The 27930-nt window shown below is 40.1% G+C and overlaps 1 protein-coding gene across 5 annotated transcripts; it reads right to left on the bottom strand.

Moving 5' to 3' along the window:
- Nucleotides 1-2635: 2635 nt before the first annotated feature.
- Nucleotides 2636-27757, bottom strand: MSL2 (MSL complex subunit 2). Of its 5 annotated transcripts, none has more exons than XM_020787452.3 (2): nucleotides 27462-27757; nucleotides 2636-7039 (listed from the first exon to the last, which is right to left on the bottom strand). In XM_020787452.3, the coding sequence occupies exons 1-2, from the start codon at nucleotides 27604-27606 to the stop codon at nucleotides 5472-5474; spliced, it is 1713 nt and encodes a 570-aa protein (XP_020643111.1). In that variant the 5' UTR covers nucleotides 27607-27757; the 3' UTR covers nucleotides 2636-5471. The 5 variants fall into 5 exon arrangements, with proteins under 5 accessions (XP_020643111.1, XP_078245479.1, XP_020643115.1 ...); XM_078389353.1 differs by lacking the exon at nucleotides 27462-27757 and adding an exon at nucleotides 26659-27230; XM_020787456.3 differs by lacking the exon at nucleotides 27462-27757 and adding an exon at nucleotides 27065-27142.
- Nucleotides 27758-27930: the final 173 nt, after the last annotated feature.

The raw sequence follows: 27930 nt of genomic DNA, 5'->3' as shown, positions 1-27930 counted from the left end.
ACATGAAATTGACACAACTACGGGAAGCAGTGGAAGATAGGAGGGCCTGGAGTGCTCTGGTCCATGGGGTCACGAAGAGTCGGACACGACTAAACGACTAAACAAACTCACTACTAAGTGATTTTTTAAAAAATGCTCCACTTCTGTGTTTCAGTTGTAGAAAAGGTAAATGCATTTATCTGTGCAAGCGTAATAGGTTAAATAAAATAATAAAATAACATATAGGTAAAGGTAAAGGTTCCCCTTGACAATTTTTTTGTCCAGTCGTGTTCGACTCTAGAGGGCGGTGCTCATCCCCGTTTCCTAGCCATAGAGCCAGCGTTTTTGGCCGAAGACAATCTTCCGTGGTCACGTGGCCAGTGCAACTTAGACACGGAACGTTGTTACCTTCCCACCAAGGTGGTCCCTATTTATCTACTCACATTTGCATGCTTTCGAACTGCTAGGTTGGCGGCAGCTGGGACAAGCGACGGGCGCTCATTCCGTCATGTGGATTCGATCTTACAACTGCTTGGTCTTCTGACCCTGCAGCCCAGGCTTCTGCGGTTTAGCCCACAGCGCCACCACATCCCACAAAAATAACATATAAAAAAGACCAAAAAAACCCCACAAAACCCTGCAGTGGTACCTTAAAGATTGTTACATTCTAATGTGAGCTTTCATGGACAAGTCTACTTCCTCAGATTTAAGAAGGAAATATAACAAGACAAATATTTATACATGGCATCAGAATAAGAGATTGTGGTTGGCTGACTGGTAAGAAAGTCAATAGGTATTTAACAGTGGGGTGATAGTTTCTTTGATATCCAGGTATATCCTGTTGAAGTTTGTGCTATAAAGGATGTAAGAACACCTGTCATGAATAACAATGGTGGAGTAACATGAAAGTTAATTATTCTGAGAAGATTGCCCTTTTACAATTGCTAATGACCTTTATAGAAAGTTGTCTGGGTAATTCGCACATAACAGTGATATGTGAATTACCCCAGTCAACAGATGCCCACAAGAGCAACATGGCAAATAGTTAAAACTCTGATTTACCTTCAGATTTCTTTTTAGGTGAGTCTGTTAAGGAGGAAAATATATCTGGGAAGTATTATATAGTACAATTATTGTAGTATTCATATTTAGGAGTGCCTTAAAAAGCCTTGGCTTATATCAAATCCATTGACATGGATGTCTAGCATGAGTATGTATTTTATCTCAGCTGTCTATGGATTCTTGTCCTCTAATCTTTTCCCCAGAATGATCACTTTTAGATTGTGTGTAGAATGTCCTGGTAAATTAAAATGTTGCCATTCTGCTGTCTAATTTGTGCCCATTAATTCTTTTGTGTAGAGACTGTCCGTTTGTTCTATGTAGAATGCAGATGGGCATTGCTGGCTAAAGATGGCATGAAGAAAAGGTCTTAGTAACTGTAAAAAGCCAGTATAATTAGCAATTCATGTTATTCTACCATTGTTATTCATGACAGAGGTTCTTGCATCCTTTACAGAACAAGCTTCAATGGAACTCTGTATACTGGTACATCAAAGAAGCTACCACCCCACAGTTAAATATCAATTGACTTCCTTAATGACCAACCACGACCTCTGTATTTTGATGCCATATATAAATATTTGCCACATTATATCTCCCTTTTATTTTTGAGGTAACTTGTCCATAAGAACTCACATTAAAATGTAAGTCTTTAAGATGCCACCAGGTTTTTGTCTTGTTCATTTGTTCTTTTTTTCAGTTTTTTTAAAAAATACTATCAATCAATTTTACCAAGCACTTTGCTATTCTGAATCTATACACACAATTAGATTGACTTGTGATATATACACAATCTTATGCATAAATATATTTTAGGGGTAGCCAAGTATGTTGCTAGAACATGCAACTGAAATAACAAGTTATTCACTTTTCTGAATACAGCATGTGTTTTAGTAACGAATACGCTCAGAGAAGATATACGTTCTGAAAGGCATCAACAATTTGATGGGAAGGGGGCAAGTTGAATATTCTGCTGCTTCTCATTTCAGGCAAAACACTATCAAAAAGAGAAGGTTGCACAGGAAACAATAGAGACTATTACAAGTGGTGCACTTAACAAGCTTCTCAGTTACAATGTTCTCAATTCCCCTACCAACCTTCCTTTTGGATCTTACAGGCCCACACTAACACCTGAGCCTGGAATTAACTATGTGTTCAAGCAGCTAGCACCATCAAGTTTGTACGAGCTTCAAGACACTTCCACACTTGCTCATTTGACTCCATGCTGAGGTCTTAGTCCCTTGGGCTGCTTCATGGTAATTTTTTAATATGGCTGCACATGTTCTAGTATGTGTTTTTTTTAATCTGCAAGTATCCTCATGAACAAGCAGCACTATGAGAAATGTATGTACTGTACATATTGAAAACATGTATGGTTGATTAACAAATCTCTTCTGAAATAAAATTATGACTGTAAAGAAGCTACAGTGAATGCTGATGGACTCTGAAGAGCTAAAGAGATACCTTGGCCCTTCTTCAAACACCTAGAAGATAAGATCAAAGGGAGGTAATAAGGGGATGTATTAAGTGTTCACATTATTTCCTTCTCTTCTAAATTATGACATTACAAACAAAGCAACAAAGAAAAAATTCGTGCCAGAGTACAGGGTCATGAGAGTGCTGATTTCAGACAATCATGTCATTTATTACCAACGTAACAGGTATTCCCTCACTGCTTTATTCAACTGCAGGAGATAACTTAGCCTTTAGAAACCATGTATTCAGAGCATTAAATGGAACCATAACTAGTTTCCTGAATTATTTACCAAATAAAAATTTGAAAACTGACATTTATTAATCACCTCAATTTTAATACACAGTTTAAGAATGTGGCAGCATAGAAGGAAACTAGTTTTTAAAACAAACCTGAATTTACCACCAGTAATACATTAAAGATCCGGAATCTCTGATAAAACGGTTCTAAAGAACATTTGACCTAAACCATCAGCTACTGGAATGCTATGTAGTGCAGCTCTAAGATATATTGAAATTATCCTTGGGGAGCAAGGCATACTCATGACGTATCGGAGCTCCATAACTGTTAGCAGCAGTCTTCGGGGAGAAAAAACTTAACAGTTCTACAGTAATTTCCAGATAATACCCTGCTTGTGGGAATAGCACTCCGGGCTTTCTTCTTTTTGATTAATCTTCATACAGACAGTGAAATAATTATCAGATTTACACTAGCAAGTTAGGGTTAGAACACCAAAGTAGATAATGGCAGATCCCATTTGGTCCAGACAAAAATCACATACATATTTAACTAATTATGTTTTAATAGGACATAGTAAACCTCAAAATTAAACACAGAATTCAGGGGTTTGAACTGGGGGGGGGGAAGAGAGAGAGACAAGAGTACTAAAGAGCATTTTCCACCATTTACTCTCATTATCAAAAATATTTTCAACTCTTCTTGCAAAACAGAAAAAAAATACATACAGAACACTTACATCACATTCTTCTTTCTATGGCTTTAACCCCCACCCACCCTGCCCTACCCACAGAAAAGACAGGGGGAAAAACAAACCTTAAAGCCAACAAAAATGCTATTTGACCACATTCACATAAAATGACACCATGGTACACTACAGAACAAAAAGGAGGCATCATCCAATTGGTGTCCAAAACCTTTCACTTACTCTTCCGACCTAGTAACCACTGTACATGCTTTGTGCCAAATCCAAACTGTCTGATGTCATAATTCATTGGCAATTTCATTTAGTGAATATTCAGATGGCAAGCAGCAGAGTTTTAGAAACTGTGACATTACTTTTATATATATTGCTTTAAATTAGGAGATGGAGGATAAAAGGCAAAATCCAGTGTTGTGAGAGCATTCATGCAATAGGACTTTCCCTTCTCACCCGTTAATCTCCAAGAATATGCTTCAGGTGAACTCTGAACCCTATGGTGCAGATTGAGCTGCAAGGCTAAAGGAAAATCACTCCTTCCTAGTTGCACTGATGGAAGCTATTTTGTTGTTCAGGGAGGCTAACTGGAAACAATTTACAGGTAATCCATTCTATTCTAGTCAGCCCCCAGTTTGTCAAAAAGGGGGAATCTGAACATTAGACATGTATCACAAAATCAGTAGGCTTAACATAAATGGTATTTTCCAACCTACAGTTTGTTGTCTTTTCCCATGGTGCAAATGAAAATAAACTATTGATAAATTCTTGCACAACAAACAGGACATGGAGCAGTTTCTGTTGGTTCTAAGATCACCTGCAGGACTAACCATAGCAATTCCAGGTTTGGCATATTACTGCTGCTCCAGTCATGGCTGCACTGTAGCATTTCACTTACTTTAACCCAGATCTTCTTATTCCTTACTTGTGTGCATCGAGGCCACCTCCTAAATGAGACCGCAACTACTCGGAAGAGAAGCGCTTGAGAAACCAGGCACGGGAGATGTGGAACCACCTCAGCTAAAAGTCAGTAGTCAGACAGCATTGTATATCTGAAACAAGTGCACCTGGCTAGATCAGAGCTATGTTCTTGCAATATTTAAATCAAATACATAGAATAAACGAACAGCTCTATACCTTTGGCATGAGAATCAAATTGCTTCTGTTTGAAGGCAACGAGCATAACTCCATTCAAAATATAGAGTACTATTTTTATAACCAACTCAACAGGAATATCCTGAAGTTGAATGTTAACATGAATGCTAATAATATGACAATCATATTAGATTACTAACCTTAACCTGCACATCTCTTTCTAAAACTGAAAATAAAAATCTTGGGAGGCTGGTTCAAGACAAATGAGCTCCAAAAAGTTTTTCTTTCAGAGGAAAAGAGAAGAACTTTGGGTGACATGAAGAGAGGACTAAGTTTGATCATTTTTTTCCCCTTTTGAGCAGCATATATTAGTTGTAGAGTAATTCTTACTTTCTGAATAAGTTTTAAGGTGCTAAATTTCTAATTTCTCTAGACACTAATAAGTTGGTATTACGACTTGTTATTTTTATTAGATTTTTAGGAGGAAAATGTGCTCATTTGTTTTTTGTTTTGTTTTTTTCAACACAGGCACTGAACGTGGCTATATCATGAATTAGCTGAAATATGATGGACTGAATAGGAACCATTTTCTGTATATTTAATCAATCTCTGATTAAGCACAAAGCATGAATTGGTACAACAAGGTCAGTATTTGTCAGGAAGTCATATTGTATTTTTAAAAAAATCATTTACATTAGCATTTGAGCTGAAACTATGAGGTGCTGTAAGAACAAAAGACAGTTTCAGGGTAACTCCGCAATTACCGTCAAACTATTTCCCAGACACTAACGCACAACATAGCAATGAAAAACACTTGATACAAGTGATCTATATGTAGGAGCTCCGGCAAGTTAAACAGAACCATAGCTGCCTTCAAAACTGTAGCAGTCCCCCTGCCAAAGGGAGAAAGTCAAAAAGAAAATAAAAGACTCAGCAGTCATATCTCATTTCTATAGCTTCATCCAAGTTCTTATCATCGTTTGTACTGGCAGCTAAAAACGTAGTTACTGGTGATCCTGTCACATTAATTACACTGGTACTTGTGCTGGCATTGCGAACAGCAATGCTTGTCACATTAATGCCCAAAGTAAGCCTAGTCTGCTCCAAGGCCTTTTCTGGCACAGCAAATGCCTCCAGTTTCTTCTCCCCATTAGCCATATAAGAATTTTGGCAGCCACGGCATATGCAGTCCAAACAGGCTTTACGGTTCGAATAGCAAGGGCAGCGCTGGCCACGACATGTAAGAACACTTGGATTTTGCGTGGCTCGACCACATTTACACCCCTTCTTCTCTTGTGCCTTTTTGTACACAGTTTTGGTTGGACTTCCTGGCATAACGTGACTAGGATTTTTTTCTTTTGACTTTTTCAGCATTCCTGATTTAGATTTAGATTTCTTGGTGGTATGATCTAGATTCTTTTTCATGCTTTTATTTGACAACAGTACAGTTTTGCCTATTTTAGGTGCAGTGCCACCATTGGGTACATTTGCTATAGGCTGCAAAGACATCTCCGCTTCCTGTTTCACTGTTATGGGAGCTGAGGCTCCCAATGTTGGGCCACAAAGAATGCTGGAAATGGGAAGGGGCTGAACCTTTTCACTGTCACTTTCCGATCGGGAACGTTTTCTGTTCAATTTTGCTACCTTAGGTGTTGCTGCTGTACAGGAAATCCCATGAGGTGAAGCATCCATTGATATGAACATGTTATGGCTAGGAGGTGGGGGAGAAAGCTGCAAAAAAGGGCCATTAGATAAACTGGTTTCTAAGCTGTGTTGCAGATTAGAACTGCAGATCTGTGGGTTGGAGTCCAAACTCCGTAGGACTTCTTCAACACTGAGTAAAAGAGAATCACCAGGTTTGATGTCTTCGCTGAAACTGTGAATATCAATGCTTGCTCCACACAAGTCACTAGGGGAAACCACATCACAAACAGGCTGAAGACTGCTAGAGATATCTTCTGTTTTTATGTATTGTCCAGGACTACACACATTGACTACATCTGTATGTTCAGGAGAAGGAATATTTGCTCCAAGTGTATCTGATAACCCATTACAATTGGGCAGCCCATTAACAGCAGAGCCTTTCATATCAGAGTCATTTATGCTTTCAGGTACAGAAGAACAACTTGGAGGTTCATTAGTATGCTCTGAGGTTGAAGGTGATGGGGAATGTGTCAAACACAATGCCAATGGTTCTTCTGATTCTTTTTCTGGGTCTTCATGGAGTGAGGAGCCATCTTTTAGCAAAGTCAAAAGATCTGGAGAACTCTCAACAGCCTGTTGAATATCTAGAGCTAGTGGTGTTTGTGTTATGTACTCACATAGTTTTTTATAGCAGTTAACTAGAATGCTTAACTGTTTATTTTCTTCAAACTGCTCATAGTCTTTGCACCAACTACACGAAGGCTTCATCATCATCTTCTTGCCTTTACAACTTTTGCAGACATAATGCTGACATGTGGAGTTGGTGGGTGCAATTGGATCTTGAAGTAGATTTCCTAAAGGGAAAAAAAGAAAATGATTATAAAAGCTCAAAAGGAAGCCAAGATTCTATTATGACAATTCAAATACCATTTCATACTGTAGCTGCAATTTTATATTACACAAGGGTAACCACAAAACTACACTATGTATACCAATGACATATGGATAATCACAATACAAAGCAATATAGTGATGATCAGGCTAATGTGTTCTTAATGCTCATTTTCACTATTCCAATTACATTCATTTTGCACTGATACAGTTAGAATACAATCCAGGTGATTCTATAGTTCTGCAAACAATCAAAAATAATTCTGCAGAATTCTAACAGCCATTACAAAATGATTGCATGAAAGTTCTTTGAATGTATTTTCCAGAACACATAAACCTTGCTGGGGACTTCACAAACTACCAAAAATTCCTAAAGCTACCTAACTACTTAGCAGGTGAACTAACTAACTAAATAAATAAATAAAAGGAAAAGACTAGGAGTCCACTTCCAGTGTTAAAAATTGTGTTAAAAGGTGTGAAGAGTCCTTGAGACACATTTTAAAGGTAGACTGTTATTCCTGGAGGCTTTACCTTTGTTGTCAGAAAAAGAGGAAGCTGAGAGAACAGCCTTGGGAAACCATCCATATACTGTACACCCATAGGGCTACACTTCACTTGTTTCTGCCTCATGTATTTAATGTAATTGTTCACTATTTTTCTTCCCCGAACAGAGCTCCCAAAGAGATTTATAACTGATAAAAATGTTTAAAAACAGATTAAAAGCATTTTAAAACATATGTTAAAAGCACATCTCGACTTCCTCTATAAACTAGTTTTTAAAAATACTCTCCCAGAAACCAAAGGTTTTTGGAACTTTACAATTTAGTTACCTGTCAAAAACTGAACAAAGACAGAACCAGTTTAGCTTCCTCTGGGAGGAAGCTCCACAATCAAAATGCTGGTACAGAGAGATCTGTCCCATATCTACCAATCTAGCTTCTCATGGTAGCTAATCATCAGCTGCAACTTGTTAATCATTAATTTTAACCCATCAACACAAACACATGCATGCATATTTGTTATTTATCTGTTTGGGGAAATCAAAGACATTTTAGATAGATTTTAGAAACTTTACTAAGCATGTTGTTCTTGCTATGAATTGAAAAACTGAGAATAAAATCTAATACAAAGCATGCAGATACAAATTCTACCAATTTTATCTCAAATATCAGATATGTCTATGGGGGAAAAACTACCCCAAAACCTTTCCCTTCAAAAAAACACCCTTCAGGATAGTGATGTTAATAAATGGATGTACTATTTGGGAGCCCCACAGTGATTGGTATTTAAATTCTATGCCTCAGTTCCTGACACCTTACAAAATATTGATAAAAACTACAATTGCTCAAAATCCTAGAGAGATAAGAAGCCATCCATCAGTGAGATTCTACCGAACTGTCAACAATATAGAAGAGTTTATTTAAAGTATTAGGCAGTCTCTCTCGTGCGCGGTTGATAGCAGAAACTCAGACAGAGTGCAGCTGTTGCACATAAAAAAATCACATCCATATGCACTGGTTTCCTCATGTGGAATCAATCTGACAAAAGTGTCCTTCATTAAAAAAATGTCAATGTCAATGTTTAGGGTCAGAAGATTCCTGTGGAACCCTACAAGCCACACAAGTCTTTTTTCTTTTCTTTTTTGCAGTTACTACCCAGAATCACATTTTGGTTAGCAGACAATTGTCATGCAATATTCTTATACTATTACTCTCTGCTCTGAGTATACTATTTGTATGAAATGACTAAACTCTCCAGATGCTGGTACGCAATATGATTATGATGTAATCATTCTGCATCCAATGTTGGTGTACTCATGTTTCAGCAAAAACATGATGGCATTAAGATTTCACAATCTGTATTGTTGCAACAAAGCTGCTCTGTCACATATTGGAAGATAAAGAATGAAGGAGTCCCTGGATAAGTAGTAATACTACCCAGTCCAAGGATACAACTTCAGGTGCTATATTACTCACAGGAAAAAGGTGTTAAAACTATATATATTCTGTCAGTAACCAAAGACACAAATTTCCCATTGCTTCACCCTAGAAAAGTACAGTTTCAACAAGCTCATTACTTATTAAAATAATGAACCAGGAGTAGATTTTATATTATTAGCATTTATTCAGTTCATTTCCTGCATTTCCAATGAAAAGTAGTACCCAAAGCAGCCAACATTAAAATGCAAGTAACAAAAGTTTTAATTAAAACAATAAAGAATCCAGTGGAAACATATCAAATAAAAACACAAAAGAAATGACAAGATATACAAATTTAAACTTGCTACAGCAGCTCAAACATCAAAGCCTACCTGAATAAGAATGAAGGCAGAATGATCAAGGTGGAGCTAGCTTCGAATTTCTTGGCATAGAAATCTACAGTGTGGGAGCAGTCACTTGCTCTCTCTTGTAGCCCCACAATATGCTTATGAATGTGGCGGAGAGAAAGGCCTTTTCTAAGAATCATAAAACAGAGAGGCTCATACAGGACAATGTGCTCATTCAAATAATGTTGCCCCAAGCCATGCACAGCCTTATAGGTTATGATCAAGAATTTGAATTGTAGACAAAATGGATCAATGAGGCTGTCATAATATGGGGGTCACAGATTCCTTGTAATAGGCTCTAGTTTAGTCGAGCCACAATATTCTGCATTGACTGAACCTTCGGAACATTTCATTCCCCCATGCAGAGAATGTTACAGATCCATGTAGATAGAGTAACTTCAGGGTGAATAAAAAAATCAATGATTTTTTAAAACTCAAACTGATTTAAATCACAATTTTTTAAAATTTAAAAATACTTTGATTTTTAATATTTAAATTGTGATTTAAATCAAATCCACCTTGATCCTGAATGAGATGGAGATAAAGCAAGTATGTCACCATGGCCAAATCTGACACTGGGTTGGGTCATGCATATCAAGATGCATGGCATGCAGTTGGATACTTGCTTACATGATTGGGCAGAAAAATAATTAAAATTGTGGTGGAGCAAAAGCCAAGCTGATTTCTCATTCTGTCAGAAGAATTTTTCTGTCAGCAATCAAAACAAATGCCTATTTCTCTCAGGCAGCACAATCAACTTTTTTTGATTTTGTTAAATGAAATATATAAATGGATGTTATCAATAAGAAATGAAACTAAGTTGACATGTTGCAGACCAGTTTGTCGACAAACTATAAAGACCAAGATTCACTGGAAGGGGACAGGATGAAATACAGCAATGGGGAACTTAACTGAAAAGGCATTCCACATGATGGGAGCACTCTGACAGACAGACAGACAGACAGAAAGACAGAAAGAAAGAAAGACAGAAGACATACAACTGCCAAGGACAATAGATTTCTGCAGAAGAAAAAGGGGGACAGCCAGATAACATTTGTGATATCACAGGCACTCAATCTCTGGACATATTTTCAAGTACTGTAACTTCAATTCTGCAGCTACAACAGGCATAGATAAAACAACGCCTGAGGAAAGGAAACAAACAGACATCAGTACTCCTCCCGCTGCAAAGTACTGTACTTTTAGGCAATCACAGGAGAAAGATAACACAAATGATTATAGACTATTCTCCTGTCCAGGAAGTTGGAGATACTGAAGGCTGAAAGAAACGATATGTAACAAATCGAAGCAATGTGTCTCTTAGAAACATGACATAGAAAATATAGAATCATACAATAATGAAAATCTGTATTACTGACAAAATCATAAAAACCTCACTATACACTGGTGAATGGATTGAAACAAACAAAAATACTAATTATTACTTATTACCTATACCATGAACCATATACTCTGCTTTCCCATATACTTTGTGTGATCTTTCACACTTTTCTGCATGATCAAAGCATATCCCTTTTCAATGACATTTTATTCTTGTTCTCTACTGTCAAATCACAACTTATGGCAACTCTATGAACAAGCAATCGTCACAATATTCTGTCAACTGCCCTGCTCAGCTCTTGTAAACTCAAGCAGCTTCCTGATACCATAAACTATCCACTGACAACTGATGCAGCACAATGGCTAAATAAAATGTGCTATGAGCCAGAAATGCCGATTTGTATGTAGTCAATAGCATTAACAGATGGAAGTGGTTTTAGGGTGCCCCCTAGCCCCAATCTCCATCAACAATACGGTCATAATTTTAAAGAGCATTTAAAAACATTTGTAGAATATCTTTGACAGGAGATTTTCAACTGTTATGCCATTCTTTTATCAACCCTAAGCAATCAACCCTAAGCATCACTGAAAGTCTTGTTTTGTTTAGCCTTCTGTAAATATATCACCTTGAACACAGTCTATCTTATATGGTTAGAATCTGAATGAGGCATAAACAGGGAATATTAGAAATCTCCAGGTATGGCTGGCTATGAAAGAATCTTGCTTGAAATCCCAAAAGAGACATAGCCAGTAAGAGTTGACAATATTGGGTTAGATGGACCAATTGCCCAACTCAGTATAGAACAAAACTATACAAAAGAACAAAATGATGGTAGTACAGTGAAAAGAATAGCTTGATAGACATGATGTAGAGAGCTATTGACGAGAAAGTAAAATGATGTGGACATGTGCCTAAAGGGGTATCCATTCTAGCCCAGCAGTTTTAAGATCATGTGTGGTGAGGTGAGGTGAGTTGGGTGCGCTTCAATAATACCTCATAGAAATCTGTTCAGAACACAAGAAACTCACAACTTAACACAGCTCAGAATACAATCCCTCACTTTTACAACCATTTGGTAGGTTAACTAATCCCTCCCACAGTGTCCAAATATAGAGATGGGGGTATTCATATTTGAATACATATATCCCTGCACAGGTGGCGATAATGAGGGTCCAGCCCCATAGGGCCGGACAGTCCACTCACCAATCTGCCGCTGATGCAGATGCCATGATTCTTCCAATGGCTCTGCAGATCGCCATCTGTGAGCCACTCTTTAACCTTGCAGAGAGGCTTGTCCTCCCACCTCCTGCCAGGAGTGGCTAGCTGATCACAATCTGCGAAGCCATTGAAAGAATCACGGAATCCGTGGCAGTAGGGGATCGGTGAATAGATCGTCCAGCCCCATATCGCCACCTGTGCAGGGATATTTGTATTCAAATACGAATACCCCCATTTCTATCCAAAACTCATTTTACAGCCATTATGAACTAGTGTGTTTATATCAGTCAGCACACCAGTACGACACGAGATGGGAAAGAGAAGAAACAAAACAGCAAAGGTTATAATGGCATGCCCTTCAAACAAGAAAGAAGAGGGAGGGGCGGAGCAACGGGCAGTGAGAACAGGGAAAATTCCAGGGCTCTGGATTCCCCTGGGTTTACTCCGAATCAGCGGACCCCCCAGGAGAAGGGGGCCATGTTTTCTACCAGAGAGTGGACTTGCAGCAAGTGGGGCTTGGAAACGCCGAATTTCAGATGGCGGCCTGTCTTTTGGAAGTTTCCCTTCCTGCATGCAACTTTCTCGTGAAGTTACCATGATAGTGAGTTAGCTGCCTGGAGAGGGGAAAGTATGAAGATTTATTATCCGACTGCATGAACAGAGATTAATGATCTGCTGATAAGTAGTGATGTATGGAAGTGAGAGCTGGACCATAAAGAAAGCTGACCGCCGAAGAATTGATGCCTTTGAACTGCGGTGCTGGAGGAGGCTCCTGAGAGTCCCCTGGACTGCAAGGAAAACAAACCTATCAATTCTAAAGGAAATCAACCCTGAGTGCTCACTGGAAGGACAGATCCTGAAGCTGAGGCTCCAATACTTTGGCCATCTCATGAGAAGAGAGGACTCCCTGGAAAAGACCTTAATGTTGGGAAAGTGTGAAGGCAAGAGGAGAAGGGGATGACAGAGGATGAGATGGTTGGACAGTGTCACCGAAGCAACCAACATGAATCTGATCCAACTCTGGGAGGCAGTGGAAGATAGCAGGGCCTGGCGTGCGAAGAGGGGTCACGAAGAGGGGTCACGAAGAGTCGGACACAACTAAACGACTAAACGAACGATAAGCTACAGTAAGTAAAAGATCAGATGTGTTCTTTTGGAAGTTGATAAGGAGAACGATCTCAAGCAGCGTAACTTTAGTAATGCCTGTAACATTGGAGTTTTTCTTACTGCGTCACAGCTGACAGAACTCAGAAAACGAAACCAACTTTGTCTTTCCTCTCTTAACCCTTCCTCCCCAAGAACTGGCTTTTCATAAATTCAGGACTTAAGAACTTTAAATAACTGTGCACAATTTAATCTATGTGACTCTGCATTGAGCTACAAGGTGGATTATAAATCAAGTAACATCCTTAACACGGCTGGAGTTACAATCAGAGTCTCCTTCTCAGGACTTTAAGTGTGGACTGGCTAATAAATCATGAGGGAAATCTGAGTAATTAACCTGCTAACTGTGATAGCCATGAATGGAGGGGGAGACTCATTATTGGAATCCACAATGGAGATTTATTTCCAGAGATTTCTTCAAGAATTCCAATTGGATATTATCAAACAAATCAAGGCTCAATTTTTAGAAGTGAGGGCAGAATTTAAGGTGACACTTCTCTGATTGCATGATAAGATGGAGAGCGAAGACAAACGGCTTAAACAAACCACTGAATTTGATGAACAACTACTATCGTCAGAGAGAGAGACCGTCTTAAAGCAGGATGAAGTGTCTGTGTCAGAGAGAAAGAGAGAGACTGTCTTAAAGCAGGATGAAATGTTTGAACAAACCATTGAACTTACTCAACAACTGCTGTCGCCAGAGAAAGAGAGACTGTTTTTCTCAAAAAGCTGGATGAGATGATCAAAAAGGACAAAAAGGGAGGTTGGAAAGATGGGGGAAAGCATATTGAGATTGTTCCGACGGGAAATAATGTAAAGGGAGAGAAATGGGCAAATCTGGGGGCAGAAATTTTTGATCAGAGATTGGATAGATCTATGTTGCTCCAAAACCAAGACACGGACTATATTGGGATGAAATTAATAAACCGGATAGAAAATGCCTTAAAGAGATATTTAATCACTGTATTCCAAAAGACAACAGATTTAAGGTACAGCTTGTGTGTCTGGATTTGTTTTGTGAGATTGAGCACCAGTTTTGTCAGGGTCAGAGCAGTTTCCTCTTGACCTCCTTCTTCTGTTTTGCACTCTATGTAATGTATTGTAGTGTTTTTACTAATTAGAATTGTTTATATATATTGTTACTGTATTTTATTGTTGTTAGCCGCCTAGAGTGGTCCTCACCGACTAGATAGGCGGGGTATAAATTAAATAAATAATAATAATAATAATAATAATAATAGATGGCATTTTAAAACTGGCAAAAAGAGGCAAGAGGCCAATCTTGAATTTATAACATTGGAGCTGATAAGCAAAAATGAAAAGGGAAAAAGTTACTTATTTATTTTTATTTATTTAATTTATATGCCGCCCACACTACCCAAAGGTCTCTGCTGAATAAATAATAGAAATCATTGGTTTGAGAGATATATATTTACATATAAAGTAACATGAGTACTATACTATAAGCAATTCTGGCCAGGTATGAATCTTAATGGTAGACAAGTATATGTAATTTATGAACTTTAGAAATGATGGTGAATAATAATATTGGATGCTTTTGTTTCTGAGGCATGTATATTGAGATATCAAATACAGTGGTGCCCCGCATGACGACCCCGCTAAACGACAAAACCGCAGGATGATGACTTTTTGTGATCGCTATAGTGATTTGCAAAACAGGCATTTCAATGGGGGAATTCCGCTTCACAACGATTTGGTACGCACTTCACGGACCGTTTATTCGCAAGACGACAATCTTTACAGCTGATCGTCGGCTTCGCAAAATGGCTTCCCGCTATTTTCCGGACCTATGCTTCGGAAGACAGCTACTAAAAACAGCTGATCGGCGCTCACAAAATGGCTGCCCTATGGAGGATCTGCACAGGACAACGAAGTATTTCCCCCATTGGAACGCATTAACCGGTTTTCAATGCATTCCAATGGGGAAACTGTTTTCGCATGACGACAATTTCACTGTACAGCGATTTCAGGGGAATTATCGTCATCATGTGGGGCACCACTGTATGTGTGAATTACAATACTGACTATGTTAACAATATTAGATATATAGTATCTTTTCATCTATAAGAATGGAGATCTTTGATGAATGAACTGGCCTTGTGTGGATTTTATTCGTGGATAAGTAATCTTAAAGTAATCTTAAAGATGGAATGAGAAATGTTTATGATGAGAATTGGATAGATGGAAATGCAGGTGACAGAATTCATAACATTTATTATAAATTTAGGATGTTAGACACTTAATTAGTTATACGAAATAGGGATATGAAATATAACATGTGTAGATACACACAGATATACTATGATGCAGTATGGGAATAAGACTTAAGATCTGCTGTAGTCAGAATATATAATGGATAAATTGGTATGGGAAATACCTCCCTGCTTATATGTTTTGTTTGTCTTACGTGTTCTTCATTGTCTTGTAGGTTTTTATTTGTTTTTTATGTATGTCTCAAAAATAATAACATTTTAAAAAAGAAAGATGAGGAGGTGTTAGAGAAATTGGAGGAGACAGTGAGTTTGGAGGAAAGCATCCAGCAAGCAAGTTATAAAGTGGTAGTGTGAAGAAGAAGTGAGAAGACATCAGTGGCATCATATATGAGTTAAGAACCAACCTCAATTTGAACACTGAATCTAACTGGAATACAGGGTTCAAATTACTATTGCTTGTTTTACAAATCTTGTATCTGAGAAACATCTACAACAATGTTCCACAGAGCAGCTTTGACAATAACAAGTGCACAACGTGGAGAATATGTCTTTTTAAAAGATTGAGCATTGAGAAAATAAATTTCTACAGCTCACAAAGATAACCTTAGAAAGACACACAATGGAATGAAACAAGCAGGAAATGAAAACACATCATTCATTTATAAAGGCACCTTCTCCACTTCTGTTCCTATTTATGTTTGCCATGTTTAATCAAAGCACAATTTTTTAACAGTTACATCTTCTCAGTTTGGACATGTCTCAAATAAATGCTATTCATGCTTCCTGAAATCTTGAGCTCCAATTCCATCCAAATCTCTATGTGGTACCATGTATCCTAGACAGATGCCAAGGGATTAGCACTTCCTGAGCTCCCGTTTGATTTGATGATTTCCTGCATAACAGTCGTTCTCTCATCTTGGACTTTGTTCAGCACCAAAGTAAACAATCATAAAAATCTTGAGTGCGTATGAATAGTTCTTGTGAAACAGATAAGAACACAACATAGAATGCTATACCAATACATATTTTACAGTTGCCCTAAACAGTTACAACTACCCTATCATGTCAATTATCTGTTGCTCTAGTTCTAAGAATTAAGTCCAATATAATCTCATGAATGAAAATCAACATCGCTGTATTTATTACCTCAGTTTCTAGCTCCGACACAAGAAGGCACCAAGCTTTTTCCAGACTGGTGTTCCCATTGTTTTTAAGCAGTTTACAAGCTAAAGGGAAATTAACCAACAGACTGGAAAAAGGGGAGGACTGGCAATTTTCTCATTTGCAGGCTGCATTATTCTGAGTATAACCCTACAGCAGGGTGTTATGTAATGCATTGGTGCCCTGCTTGACGATTACCTCTTTAGATGACGAAATCGCTTGACGATGAGTATTTTGCGATTGCTATAGCGATAGCAAAACGATGTTTGTATCGGGAAAATCTGCTTGATGACAATCGGTTCCCTGCTTCAGGAACCAATTTTTCGCTAAATGACGATCTAAAAACCGCTGATCGGTGGCTCTCAAAATGGCTCTCCGCTGTTTTGCTGACCTCATTTCGCAAGACAGGGAGCAGAAAATGGCCGCCATATAAAGGATTTTCGCTGCACGAGCACGTATTTCCCTCATTGGAATGAACTGACTGGTTTTCAATGCATTCCAATGGGGTTTTTTTTTCGCTTGACGGATTATCGTCATCAAGGGGGGCACCACTGTATATGTGGATTCTTTCCTAGCAAGGGTAGGCTACAATAAATTTAGAATTTTGCTGTGCCCTGTTAAAATTATGTAGGTAAAGGTAAAGGTTCTCCTTGACATTTAGTTTAATCGTGTCTGACTCTAGGGTGCGGTGCTCATCCCCGTCTCCAAGCCATAGAGCCAGCGTTTGTCTGTATACAGTTTCCATGGTCATGTGGCCAGCGCGACTAGACACGGAACGCCGTAACCTTCCCGCTGTGGTGGTACCTATTTATCTACTCACACTTTTACATGCTTTGGATCTGCTAGGTTGGCAGGAGCTGGGACAAGAAACAAGAGTTCACTCTGTCGAGTTGATTCGATCTTATGAAAGCTGGTCTTCTGACCTTGCAGCACAGAGGCTTCTGAGGTTTAAAGGAAAACTTACAATTTACACTGTTTTGTGTGTTTGTGTTCTACCCATTTCTGTGTTCCATAAATGTCCTTGGCAAATAAAGATAATAAATTAGGCCACAGTGAACTATTTAGAAGCTCCTGACATTAATACATCTGGGATTTCTGCTGAAGTTCAATGGTTAAAAAGTACCTGTCGAAGAGCAGAATATTTTATGTAATAATCTACAATGTATGTGAATAGAAATGCTTCATCCATCCTTGATTTAACTTACACTGCACTTTCAGTTCTGGCAATTAGTCACCTCTCATTGTTTTTCTGACTATCTTGGTATGAACTGTTTTTCGCTTCTCTGTGTAACTCTGCTGTCATATACTAAGGTAAAGAGCCTGCCACTGAAATCTGTCAGATTATCTCTTGAGGAAGAATATTCCAGATTTGGGAGAGCACTATGAAAGCACATTTCTCATATGATCACCCAACACATTCTCCCCAAGGTTGGGACAAGTAGATGGGCTAATACAGAAAAAAGACTGGTTGCAGGTATATGGGCCCAAACACTGTTTGGGGCACAGTAAGACAAGCCTGAATTCATTCTTCAAACACAAGGGCAACAAATACAGCTATTTCAAAACTATTGTTATATGATCCCTGAAAGTTATTCCTGGCATTATCCTGATAACTGAATTTTGTAGCAACTGTAATTTTCAGATACTCTTCAAGGGCATACTCATTAAAATGCATTATAATAATTCCAAAAAGAGGTAGACTAAGTTACCTCTGTCCAGGAATTACTATACCTGAAGCACCAGCCAAAGACAGTCCATGCCACTAAAACCATCTGAGAGCTAGTAACCAAAACAGATCAAGACATATACTAGATCAGTGGTCCCCAACTTTTTCCGACCCGCGGACCGGTTGGGGTGCAGGGTCTGTGCACGGGGGGATGCTCCTGTGCTTTTGGGGGGGACAGGCACACACATGCTCATGTATGGATGGTGCAGGGGGCACTCACACGCATGCTGCAGGCCACGCTCACGGGTCTGGGGCACACTCGCATGCATGTGTAGATGGTGCAGGGCACACTTGCAGGGGGCAGGTGTGCTCACGGGGGTGTGGCACCTGTGCATCTGGGGGAGTGCCATGCGTGCATGGGGGTGTGTTCATGCGGGGTGGGAGGAAGATCTGTCTCCGTGGCCCAATTCTGCCAAGGCCCCAGACTGGCACCGGGCCGCGGACCAGGGTTGGGGACCCCTGTGCACTTGCTCTTTCAGAGGGAACACAAATTCAGCTGAAACAGGCCATCTACCTAATTTTAAGACCCAAGAACCAGTCATACAGGACATCTGCACTGTCAGTATAACTATATAGTCCCTTATCCAACCTGTTACTGCTTCCAAGTACTGATCCAAAAAAGGCACAGACTCAGTTGACTCAGAACTAGATCAGAGATAGGAAAAACAGAACAGGAGGTTGTATCACATTGCTGACATATTTCCCCCAATCTCCCTATTACTGGCCATGTTGAGTGTGGGATGCAGGCTGTGGGATTCTGAGTTGTATGTGCAAAATCATATATCTGTTTCAAGCTCTGTTGTTTTTTAGTTGTGTCTGACTCTTTGTGACCCCATGGACCAGAGCACGCCAGGTTTCAAGCTCTAGTTAATACTTATTTAACATCCTTCAACTACTGATTCAAGTTGACACTGATTATTCTTGGCAAACCAACAGTTATGATTAACTTTACTTAAAATAATTAAAATTCAACTGAACAGCCAGCTTCTAAAATATTTTCTACCTTGCTCCTGCATAAGAGGCACAAATAATTATTTGTTCTGACATATTCAAATCTTGATAGAAAACAGTAATTCACTTATAAGTTTTAATAATTTAGGAACTAAAACAGAAGCAGTAGACAAAGGGCTCGTTCAGATGTAGGAATCATCAAACTCACATGCTTCACCCTCTCTTCGTATCAGTTTCAGTCAATGTTCCCTCTAAGGTGTGCGTGTGCACAGAGCTCCATTGGTGCCACGCAGCGGCAGCTTGTGTTGATGCCTGTTTACTTCCTGGTTTAGGATGAAACCCCGCCCCTTGGGCAGAAATGAGCAAGGCTCCTGCACAGCAGGGAGGAAAATTAGAGGCAATGTTGGTTTCAGTACTTCTTTTGGAAACTGAGAGTCAGTTTTAGTTTACTAATCATAATACAAACTCTGGATCAGATCTTCATTTCCTATACTTGCAGAACCAACAAAACAATAAGTCACAGAACTAACAGAGCCTTGTTACAATATTTCACATAAACCTCATATGTCTAATTTTTCTAATTTCTCCACCCCAACATCGTAGCTTCATTAGAGCCAGTCTAAGAGATCCCCTGAGCCCTCTGGAAAAGATTTTCAAGGGAGAAATGACAGGTCCATTATTCAGTGTTATATGTCACCTAAGTATTTATTTCACACTATAAAATCATACTTTCAGATTCATTTTCATGAATCTAAGAATATCAGTTCACACAACTGAGGAAAGTCCAACTCTGGAGTCTCGCTACAAGTCAGAGAAAGCAATAAGGTAAGATGGGTAGATAATCCAGGCCTGCATAAAAACAAATACAACTAACAATTTCATTTGGTGGGAACAATGTGATCACTCATTTTCACATATTCAGTCTCACTATTAACAGTAGCTTCATTTGAATATAACATTAAACTCTGATTACATAAATGAACATAAGCACTCCCATCATTCTTGTCCTCCTTAGCACTACCATCAATTCACAATCAGAAGCTACCATTCTATTTTTCTCTTCACTCCCATTTTTTCCTGATTCCATTTCACTTCATGTACAATTAACTCACATTTAGGAGCATACATAAACCCAGAGAAATTATGTTTACCCTGAAATATGGCAATGGAATAGTTCCCAACCTTGGATCCCCAGATATTCTTGGGATAAATCTCCTAGAAGTCTTCAGCACTAGCTCCATTGGCCAGGATTTCTGGGAGTTTTGGTCTAAGAACATCTGTGAACCCAAAGTTGAGAACCACTGGTTTAGTGAAACAAGGCTTGATCTCTTCAAACATTTTAAGCATTTTGTAAGAATTAACTTGAGCATCTTGTATGAATTCGAACACAATACTGAATGACAATAAACTGAAGGCATACAAGAAAACTTTCAATTTCCTCTTAGCTTTGCCAGGAAGAAGGGAAACACCTCAAACAAATATATGCATCCTAAAACACAGTTCAACATAATATAAGAATTAGGTCAATGTCTTCAAAAGATAAGAACAGACCACTGCGAGACATTCTGCATGAAGCTGTCTTTCAGGACTACGGCAAGACAGAAGCTTGCATCTCCAGAGCAGTTAAGTCATTACCAGCAAATAACAAAGCCCAGTTAGATGCACAACTAGTGTGCATGACAAGCTTGCCAATGTTTTAGAAGAGAATTTATAAAGTTTTACTCAGGGAGACATACAAGTAGTATCAGGGTAAGAAAGGGGGCAATAGTCTCTTGTTTTAAAGCTTTGCTTTGATGACAAACTTACCACAAATGTTTACTTAAGAAGGGGAGCGGAGCTCAGTCTTGACACTTAACATAAATTTACAAACATCACAAGTAGCAAAAAAAGAAGTAGTAGAAAAAAAGCAGTCAGTATTTCTGTTAATTAACTGTTCGGACCACTGGAAAAAGGAAGGGTGATCAAAGCCCATCTCCCGAAAGATGTGTCAGTTTTGCTTCTAAGTCAGTGACAATAGGATAACTGCATCAAACCAAGCATTTTATTTTCTCATTTAATGTAGCTATTATGCCAGATGTCAAGATCCTTTATTATACCCAAGTTTTCATAATAAGAAGCATTTTAGCATATAAAGAAACATCCAGAACTTCACCCTACATACTATCACCAATGGGGGGGGCAATATAAAAATTAAAAAAGAACGATTAATTGCAGGAAGAGAGAAGGAATCAGACAAATTAGAAAGATCCTGCTTCATGTAAGAATTCTACGTTACTGCCTGCAGTAAAGGGGTCATGAGAACACAATGTGGGAACACCAAAACAGGACTTACTGATGGAGAAAAAGTACAGAGAACACCAATACCTCTAAGTATATACTGCCATAACCTCAAAAGTTCCCTTCACTATGCAAACAGTGACATGGTTTTCAACTTAAAGAACATACCGTATTTGCCGGTGTATAAGATGACTTTTTTGCCCTGAAAAACATGCCTCCAAGTGGGGGGGGGGTCTTATACGCCGGGTGCACCCAGAACGGGCAGCACGTAGCGCAAGGAGGAAAGAGGAGAGGTGAATGAGGAAGAAGAGGCGGCAGTGGAGGCGGCGCCTCTTCTCCCAAGGAGGCAGCAGGCGGCTCAGGCGTCGCATGGCCCAGCAGGAAGCAGCATGGAGAGGTGAGCCCAGGCCAGAAAGCGGGCGGAGCTCGGTCCCCACCGGCTCAGTCACTTCCTTGCACAGTTGCCCTCGCGGGAAGCAGCAGCAGCAGCGCCGCCTCCTTCTTCCCCGTGACCTACCACCATGTTACCTGGGCGGAGAGAAGCTGGCAAGCAAATGGCACCTGCGACAAGCCAGTGCCGGGCTCTCGAGAAAACTTCCGGAGGCTGGGCGAGCGAGCAGGCGCTGGCCTCTGCCTTGGGCCAGCTGGTAGCCCGCCCCAGAAACTTGCTTTCCTTCTCCTCCCTCTCTGCCCCTCTGGCGGTGTAAAAGGCAAAGGGAGGGGTAGTCTTATACGGCGAGTATATAACGAATGCTATATTTTGAGTGAAAATGTTGGGGTCGTCTTATACGCCCAGTCATCTTATACATTGTGTGGTTTCTTTAGCCACCTGCACTGGCATAAGAAACCATATTTAGGTGATCAAGAAGCATGTACTAGCATGCTTACTCATCCCAAGTACACAAGAGTTCAAAGAACTTTGATTTACTATTACATCTGAAGACCCCAATCTGAAATGTCAGCATCAGTTTGGTCAGAAGAGCTACAAATAGTTCTACAATGGCACTAACTGCAATCCCGTACTTGAAAGGAAGTCAGTTCCTGTACAGTGGTGCCCCACTAGAGGATTGCCTTGCAAAACGATGAATCTGCATTATAAGTTTTTGCAATCGCTATAGCGCTTCGCCAAATAGTGTTTCCTATGGGCAATTTTTGTTATACGATGTTTCGGTATGTGCTTTACAAGACTTTTTTGGGGGACAGATTTTCGCAAGACAACGATTTTGACAGCTAGGTCTGCAACTCGCAAAACGGGTGTTTTCGCGACCGACTTTTGCAAGACAGCAATTTTGACAGCTGATCGGTGCTTCACAAAACGGTTTCTCTATGGGCGATTTTCGCAAAACAACTATTTGTCCCCATTGGAACGCATTAAACGGATTTCAATGCATTCCAATGGGGAACCGCATTTCACAAGACAATGTTTTCACAAGACAGCGATTTTCGCTGAACAAATTAACATTGTCTTGCGGGGCACCACTGTACTCAATATGATGGCTTACTTCTCAGGAAACATGTTTAGGATTACATGCTAAGAAAGCAAGAACCAAGCTGTCCATGACAATACAGTAATTGAAACATGCTATAATTACATAATAGTAAGCTTAAGTGAGCATGCATAAGGAAATTATAATTTGAACATACTGCATATTGTGGAATTATACAGCAAATGACACAACCAACAGAACTTTTCAAGTAGGTCCTGGGGCACAACTCAACTCAAGATCTTAGAAGGCTAACCTGCTCCCATGACCCCTACCTCCCAAAATGTTTCCTTACAATTAAAGGCATATTTTGATTGGTAAAACTCACTGAAATCTTTTAGTGGCCCCGAACTTTTTTTGATTAAAAATAGACTGTGGGAGCACAGGACAGGATTTTTGTATTTTAAGGACTCCTATAAATAATGCAGCCCTCTCACCTCTTTGCTGTTCCTGCACAAAGTTTCATGGGAGAACAATTCTGACAAGAGACAGCCTCCTTCAGAAGAAGCACTCCCATTAACCCTTCTGAGTCATAGGAAATCCTTGCAATTCCCATATTAAAATGTGGCTCTTTCCTTCCCAATTAACAGAGAAGCACGATGGGAATGGCAGTAAGTGGGCTTTCTACTTATTGCTAATTTGAGTGCTTTCGCTCCCATAATTTTGCCTCGCCAACTTATGGGAGTGGAAGTCCTAAAATAAAAATGTCCTATCCCTCTTGGGCATGTAAGGCATAAGGGAATTTTCTGAACCCTCACCATTAAAAAAAAAATTTATATGTGACATGTGTGAGCAACAGAAGACGCATTCTGGCCACACTCAGCCCATAAGCTGCATTTTGCCCACCCACTGCATAATTACCAGAACAATACAACTTGAGAATCAAACCTACGGTTGAAATTACAGCCCAGTTCACACAATGATCTATTTAAATCAAAGCACTGAAATCTGCTCAGTCTTGTGGGGTGCAGCTCAAATAATAACTGAGAATACACCATTCTGTTTTCTTCCTTTACACCAATTTCCAGAATTCTTCAAAAACTCCAAGAGAGAATTCTAGGAGTTCCTGTCCACAGACACACACCTACATTTCACTCACCTGGAACAGGCCTATCTTCCCAGCTGTCTCAGGCTAACTTGCTGCACATAAAAAGAAACCATTCCAGTGCTTTCTGGGAGGTCCAGGTTTTTGTGGAAGATGTAATTCTTTGAGGGTGCCCTATACAGAGTCTAATGAGCAACAAGAGTTCACCTTCCATAAAGACTTGGACCTTACAAGAAACACTGGGGCAGCTTCCTTTCTTTAGAAAGGAAGTCCAGGACCTGCTCCAGGTGACTGAAATGTAGATGTGTGTTTGTGGGCAGAAATTCCCAGTATTCTGCCCGGAGAATTTTTGGAGAAACCTGGGAATTGGAGTAAAAAGAAAAAATGAAAGGGGAAAAAAAGGCAGCAACAGGAGTTACTAGGAATAACATCAGGAATATTAACCAAAACACACTAGGTAAAGGAAAAGGTTCCCCTTGACAATTTGTCCAATCATGTCCGACTCTAGGGGGTGGTGCTCATCTCCGCTTCCAACACACAGAGCTAGCGTTTGTCCAAAGACAATCTTCCGTGCTCACATGGCCAGCACGACTAGACACGGAACGCTGTTACCTTCCCACCGAGGTGGTACCTATTTATATTCTCACATTGCATGCTTTCGAACCGCTAGGTTGGCAGGAGCTGGGACAAGCGATGGGAGCTCAAGGTTGGGGACCCCTGCATTAAAACACACATACTGACTGACAAATTTAAATATTTTGAGACTTTTTTTGTTGTTTAGTCATTAAGTTGTGTCTGACTCTTCGTGACCCCATGGACCAGAGCACGCCAGACCCTCCAGTCTTTCACTGCCAAGCAGTAATGCAGTTCTTACAGAATAAAACTTGCTCTAGAAAAAGTCTACTGTGACATTGGTTTACAGTGAAAAAAACTGTAAAATCTGCCTCAAGTCAGTTATTTTACCATAAAGTTTACAGGAAAAATATGAACAAAACCTCAGTGCATCTATACAAACTATGAATATAAAAACTGATGTTAATTTCTTATCCTACATATTAATTCCATCGGAAATTAGCACATCTGTTAAATTTTCAAGGCCAATCATACCAGAAAGCAGAATTAAGTAGTTACTTCACATCTGTGAGCATTAAGAAACAGACTACCAGCAGGTTATCTATCTTCTATGTATGTTCCCCCTTTTGTAGTTAAGTTTAAACAGAGATCTTATGTGCACTATATTTTGCAAAACATAATGTAAGACCAGGACACAACACAAATTACTTCAATAATGGGCATTTATACAGTCATTTCTAGAAAGGACAGCTGTGCACTTGCAAGGAAAGGGACAATATCTAGATACTTTGCTTGAGATATCAAAGTATCTTTAACTCTAATAATGTATTCACTGGCCATGAGCTTTATAAGTTTATTAAAAAATTAAATTGATTCCTCAGTATTACCCATAATTCCCCCCTACAGAAACAAGGATATGGGAGTGAAAAGTAGAAGGCCTGACAACAGCAATCTTAATCATATCATTTTCTTCCTTTTACGAATCTCAATCTTTCACATAATTTTCTCTAACTGCTAGCTTCAGCTTTGCTAATTTTAAAATGCAATGAAAAGAGAAAGGAACATGAGTGAATACAGAATGTTGTATAACTCTTTCCAATGCAGTTTGACTCTGTTTACAATTTGCAACACAGGAGTGCATGCCAGTCACTCAATACTCTGAGTAGCATCTGTGTAACTCTGTTATATGACTACCAAAACAAACTGAGGCCTCAGTATGGGAATGACTTTACTTCTCCTTTCAATTACAAAACACTTCCTCCCACAGTGTTAGTCTATTTGCATCGGTAAGCAAACTTTCCTTAAAAGGGAACAACTAAAAGGTACAGTGGACCCTCTACTTACAGAATTAATCTGTATTGGAACGGTGGCTGCAAGTCGAAAAGTCTGTAGGTCGAATCTCCATTGACCTACAATGCATTGAAAACTGATTAATCCCATAACTGGCAGTTTTTATTCTATTTTTGTTGCATTTTGGTTTTTTTCTGGTCTGTAAGTCGATTCTCCGGCTGCAAGTCAAATCTAAATTTTGCAGCCAGAGAAGTCTGTAACTCGAAAAGTCTGTAAGTCGAGCCGTCTGTAAGTCGAGGGTCCACTGTATTGTTATGCAAAACAAACACATTTAGTATTTTGCTTCCTATCTGAATTATTGCCAAAAAGTCTTAAACATTCATGGTAACAAATCTACTAAAAGCAAAAAGAAAAGTCTTAATATATTTTGAGAAATATATTATGGCATAAACTTTAGGAAGCAGGTTCTAGTCTACAAAAGATGTAAAGTTTCTTCTAAACTCCATACATGTGGTGGTGATGGTGGCAGTGGTGGGTAAACAGTGAAGTCAGAGCAAAATTAAATGCAAAAAGTTGAGAGTGTGATGACATTTATGCTATTAACACTACTCATTCACAGAACAGTGTTGATATTTCTGTAAAAAATTCTGGCATTGGGCAATAAACACATATCCTATAAAAACTAAATTATCCTGATTCAAAGTATAACTGAACCTATTGAAAAACCGTAACTTAACTGTTACAGTGTTTAATACTTATCATCTCCTGAAGTTCTGTTTGAAAACAGCCACCTTAAAGCATAGCATCCTGTGAAGTTGAAATCTTCCTCCTCTGTTCTCTGAAATGTCATTTTTCCTGATGTCAGATGCAAGTCCATCCATTCCTCTGCAGATATTTGCCTACCTGTACTCCCCCATGTAAAAACTCACTACTGTATACCCAACTACAAACCTTGTTCCATAATAACAGCATTTGGCAGCACTTCTATGACTGCTAACAGGCATAGAACCTACTTCTAAATAAACGTGCTTAGGATTACTCTGTTAAGACTTGATAATGTCACCTTTTTGTGGAAGTTTATTGTTAACAGGCCAACATGGGTGATTCCTTGAGACAGCATGATTATTAGCCAAAAGTACAACCCATTTGGGGGAAAAGCAGCTTGTGGGAACTTTCAGTTTTGTCTGAAACGCTTACACGGCGGTCAAGGCGAGTTTGAGCAGGACTCTTACTACCGCTTCAATTTCCCGTCTTCGTTTACCGTCCGGCCTTTACAGCATTTACTCGCACCGCACAAGCGCCCACCTCCCGAGCAGTCTCAAAAGCCAGCCAAACGAGGAGGAAAAGTTTCAGAAAGCACTCCCTTGAGGAAAGAATGAGCCCTGCAGGGCATGCGTCTCTCGGCTGGCGAAGTCTACCCCAGAGGAAGGCGGCTCTGCTCCCTGCCCATTTCCAAAGGGGTGTAACGAGTGAGGCGAGACCAAGGCGGGCGGGCGGACGGACGGACTGACGGAGAGGAAGGAGGGAGGGAGGGAGGGAAAAGGAGGGTGCCAGCTCGCCCGCGGCCCAGAACAATAGAAAGCGCCTCACTCACCGCACACACAGCAGGAGAGCGACTGCCGGAAGTAGGGCAGCAGCTTGCCGATCTCGGCCAGACACTGCGGATCCTCCCCGGGGCCGTAGCTGAGCACCAGGCGACTGGCGGAGATGTACAAGGCAGTGGCATTCACCGGGTTCATCGCAGACGCTGAGGCCGACGGCTCCGGGCTGAGAAGAAAGCGCGGCTCCGCGCCCGGGCAGGGCAGGCCGAGGGGCGGCTGCACTCCTAGCCCCGCATCGAGGCGCCGTCACAGCCAGGGCCGGAGCCTGCTCTTCCCCCGCCCCCCTCGCCTGCCTGCCTGCCTTCCTCTCTCTCCCCCCCCCCCCGCCGCTTCGCTCCGAGCGGCGGCGGCGGCGGCCCCAGCGACTACTCCTGGCAGCCGGCCATACCGGCCTTGCTCCTCCGCCCTCTCGGGCGCCTCAGGCGGAGGGCAGGCCCCACATGGGGGGCGGAGGCAGGATCC

Source organism: Pogona vitticeps, chromosome 3, assembly GCF_051106095.1.
Source record: "Pogona vitticeps strain Pit_001003342236 chromosome 3, PviZW2.1, whole genome shotgun sequence".
Lineage (NCBI taxonomy): Eukaryota > Metazoa > Chordata > Lepidosauria > Squamata > Agamidae > Pogona > Pogona vitticeps.
The sequence above is the reverse complement of the archived record's forward strand: the minus strand, read 5'-3'. Positions and strand labels throughout refer to the sequence as shown.

What these genes read in the sequence shown, in the direction of transcription:
- MSL2 (XM_020787452.3), bottom strand. Translation starts at nt 27,606, where the DNA reads ATGAACCCGGTGAATGCCACTGCCTTGTACATCTCCGCCAGTCGCCTG. An exon ending in GCTCTCCTGCTGTGTGTGCG is followed by an intron (nt 7,040 to 27,461) that starts GTGAGTGAGGCG and finishes TTTTCCCTTTAG; the next exon opens with GAAATCTACTTCAAGATCCA.